Here is a 3,615-nt window from a genome sequence, read left to right as displayed (position 1 = left end):
GGCGGCGCGCAGCACCCCGCGCTCGGACTGCGAGCAGCGGCGAGGATGTGAGTGAGGAGCAGGCGGCGCCGCTCGCCACGCTGCTGCCGCCGCTGCCCCCGGGCCGCTCCCGCTCTGCCGGCGCTCGGGGAAGCCGCCGCCGCTGCTACTGCCGGGACCGGACAGCTCCGTGCGGGCGCCTCTCTTTCGCTTGCGGCGGTGGATCAGCACGTAGCGAAGTGCGAGCTCGCGAGGCAGCCGCCGCGGGTGGAAGGTGACCCCCCCATCTTCCTCCGTGCACCTCCGCCTCCTCCCGGAGGAGGAGCAGCAGCAGCAGCGGAGAGCTAGAGAGCGCAGGCAAACAGAAGCGGCTAGAAGGCGACCCCCACCCAGCCCCCCGGAGGAGCAGTGGGAGCGGTTCCCACCCCACCGGGGCAGCAGCGGCACGACCAGGCAGAAGAAGCCCTCTCCGGCAGCAGGAGCGAACTAACAGCAGACGATCCTCCCCGCTGAAAGGGGCAACGGGATCAGGTACGGAGAACCCCCCCCTGCAGCCCGGGGGGGAAGACTGAGCCAGCCCCTACCCCGGCGGCAGCAGCTCCCCGGCCAGCAGCACCATGTCCGCCGCGCAGGTGTCGTCGTCCCGGAGACAGTCATGCTACCTGTGCGACCTGCCCCGCATGCCCTGGGCCATGATCTGGGACTTCACGGAGCCCGTCTGCCGGGGCTGCGTCAACTATGAGGGCGCCGACCGCATCGAGTTCGTGATCGAGACGGCCCGGCAACTGAAGCGGGCGCACGGCTGCTTCCAGGACGGCCGCTCCCCGGGCCCCCCGCCGCCGGTCGGCGTCAAGGCAGTGCCCCTCTCCGCCAAAGAAGCGGCGGCGGCGGCGGCGGCCCAGCAGCAGCTCAACCATGTGGACGCCTCCTCCAAGGCAGCCTCGGCGGGGCTGACCCAGTCCAGCCTGGAGCGCTACGGGCTCAGCGCAGCCGCGGCGGAGCAGCGCAGCCGCTTCGAGTACCCGCCGCCGCCGGGCAGCCTGGGCAGCAGCCACGGCGCCCGCCTGCCCAACGGGCTGGGGGGGCCCAACGGCTTCCCCAAGCCGCCCGAGGACGGGCCGCCGGAGCTGAACCGGCAGAGCCCCAACTCCTCCTCCTCCTCTTCCTCCTCCCGCCGCGGGACGCACGGAGGGCTGGTGTCCGGCCTGCCCCCGGGGGCCGCCGGCGCCCAGATGAACGTGCCCCCCAACCTGCTGCCGCAGACCTTGCTCAACGGGCCCGCCGCCTCCGGCGTGGCGCTGCCCCCGCCGCACGGGGGCCTGAGCGGCCGCGGCGCCGGGGGTCCGCCGGCTCCCTCCGCCTCCTCCCAAGGGGGCACCTGCGGCGGCGGCGCCGGGGGAGGAGGCGGCTCGTCCTCCGAGGCCTGCGGCAAGCGGCCCGGCTCGGTGTCTAGCAGCGACCAAGAGCGGGAGCTGAAGGAGAAGCAGCGCAACGCGGAGGCGCTGGCCGAGCTCAGCGAGAGCTTGCGGAACCGGGCCGAGGAGTGGGCCAGCAAGCCCAAGATCGTGCGGGACACGCTGCTCACTCTGGCTGGCTGCACCCCCTACGAGGTGCGCTTCAAGAAGGATCACGCCCTGCTGGGCCGCGTCTTTGCCTTCGACGCCGTCTCCAAGCCGGGCATGGACTATGAGCTGAAGCTCTTCATCGAGTACCCCAGCGGCTCCGGCACCGTCTTCTCCAGCGCCTCCGGCGTGGCCAAGCAGATGTACCAGGACTGCATGAAGGACTTCGGCCGCGGCCTCTCCTCGGGCTTCAAGTACCTGGAGTACGAGAAGAAGCACGGCTCCGGCGACTGGCGGCTCTTGGGGGACCTGCTGCCCGAGTCCGTGCGCTTCTTCAAGGAGCTGGTGGGCGCCGACATGCTGCCGCAGCCCTACCTGGACGCCAGCTGCCCCATGCTGCCCACGGCGCTGGTGAGTCTCCCGCGGCCGGGGGCCGGGGCCGGCGGGGCGCAGGGCACGGCCGCTGCCTCTAGGGGACCCGGCGGCGGCGGCGGCGGCGGCGGCGGCGGGGCGATGCGCAAAAGGAAAGCCTCTCCCGAGCCCTCGGACTCGGCCGAGGGGGCTCTGAAGCTCAGCGACGAGCAGCAGCGGCAGCAGTGGATGGCAAGCCAGAGCGAAGCGCTCAAGCTCACCATGTCGGCCGGGGGCTTCGGGGCGGTGCATGGCGGGGGCCCCCCGCCGCCGCCGCCGCCGCCCCTCGGGCCTCACTCCAACCGGACCACGCCGCCCGAGTCCGCCCCCCAGAACGGACAGTCCCCCATGGCCGCGCTCATGTCGGTGGCCGACACGCTGGGCAATGCCCACTCGCCCAAGGACGGCAGCTCGGTGCACTCCACCACGTCCACCCGCAGGAACAGCAGCAGCCCCGTGTCGCCGGCCTCGGTGCCGGGCCAGCGCCGCCTGGCCTCCCGCAACGGGGACATGAACCTGCAAGTGGCCCCTCCTCCCCCCAGCGCCCACCCCGCCATGGACCAAGTGCACCCCCAAAACATTCCGGACTCCCCCATGGCCAACAGCGGGCCGCTGTGCTGCACCATTTGCCACGAACGCTTGGAGGACACCCACTTTGTTCAGTGCCCCTCTGTGCCCAGCCACAAGTTCTGCTTCCCTTGTTCCAGAGAGAGCATCAAGGCCCAAGGGGCGACTGGCGAAGTCTACTGCCCGAGCGGAGAGAAATGCCCCCTAGTCGGTTCCAATGTGCCTTGGGCATTTATGCAGGGCGAGATCGCGACCATTTTAGCTGGGGACGTTAAAGTGAAAAAGGAGAGAGACCCTTGAGTAGGAAACCCAATCCCTTCAGACTCCTGAAGATGTAGAATTGTGAATATAACAAACTGCAAAAGTTAGTCTTATGTATAGACATTATTTTCGTCGTATGTTTCTATATTTTGAAACAAAGGTATGTACTCTTCTTCATTTGAAGGATAGAGCTGGTTTTTGTTAAACAGAATATAATATTGTTTGGTTACTACATAATACCTGTTCTCATTTCTTTGGCAGTGTGTTGGCTAGGTACAAAGTTAATAGCCCTTAGCGATTACCTGCTGCTGGTGTGTATTTTTGTAAATGTATGCACTTCTCTGAAAGAAGAAGAAAAACGCAAAAGACAAAAAAAAAATTTTTTTTTTGCCAAGGCCAGTGTTGATGCCTAAAAAATTGCTACAAAAATGGTGACAGCTTATGTTTTACAAGCCCTGAGTGTTAGTCTTTCACTTTATTTTTTTCGTTTTTGTTTTTTTTGTTTGCAAAACGGTGGGGTGGCTCTGGGGGGAGGGTGTTTTTTGTTGCAAGTTTGTAAGGAAAATGTTTCAGTTTGTTTCTATTGATCTGAACGTTTTTAATCTTCATGTGTTTTTTGTTTTTGCTTTTATTGATGCACGGATGCTTTTGAACAGTAGAGCAAAATGCTGTACATGAAAAACATGCTCTGTTTGTCCTTTATACATTTCTGTAGTTAACAGAACACTGTAATGTGCCTTGGAGCTTAGTAAATTGTAATAAATTCAATTGATATTAATATTTCTGGAGTAGCAAGTTTTATTCTTCTCAGAGCTCAGGCAGCATGCGCAAGCCA

At 63.2% G+C, this 3,615-nt stretch overlaps 1 protein-coding gene across 1 annotated transcript; it reads left to right on the top strand.

The window, feature by feature from the left end:
* The first annotated feature begins 596 nt into the window (after window positions 1-596).
* On the top strand, window positions 597-3,291 carry IRF2BPL (interferon regulatory factor 2 binding protein like). Its single transcript, XM_086613691.1, has one exon. The coding sequence runs from the start codon at window positions 597-599 to the stop codon at window positions 2,817-2,819; it is 2,223 nt and encodes a 740-aa protein (XP_086469817.1). The 3' UTR covers window positions 2,820-3,291.
* The last annotated feature ends 324 nt before the right edge of the window (window positions 3,292-3,615 follow it).

The sequence above is a fragment of the Tauraco erythrolophus genome, chromosome 6, assembly GCF_009769465.1.
Source record: "Tauraco erythrolophus isolate bTauEry1 chromosome 6, bTauEry1.pri, whole genome shotgun sequence".
Classification (NCBI taxonomy): Eukaryota; Metazoa; Chordata; class Aves; order Musophagiformes; family Musophagidae; genus Tauraco; species Tauraco erythrolophus.
Note: the sequence above shows the minus strand (reverse complement) of the source record. Positions and strands in the feature narration are given on the sequence as shown.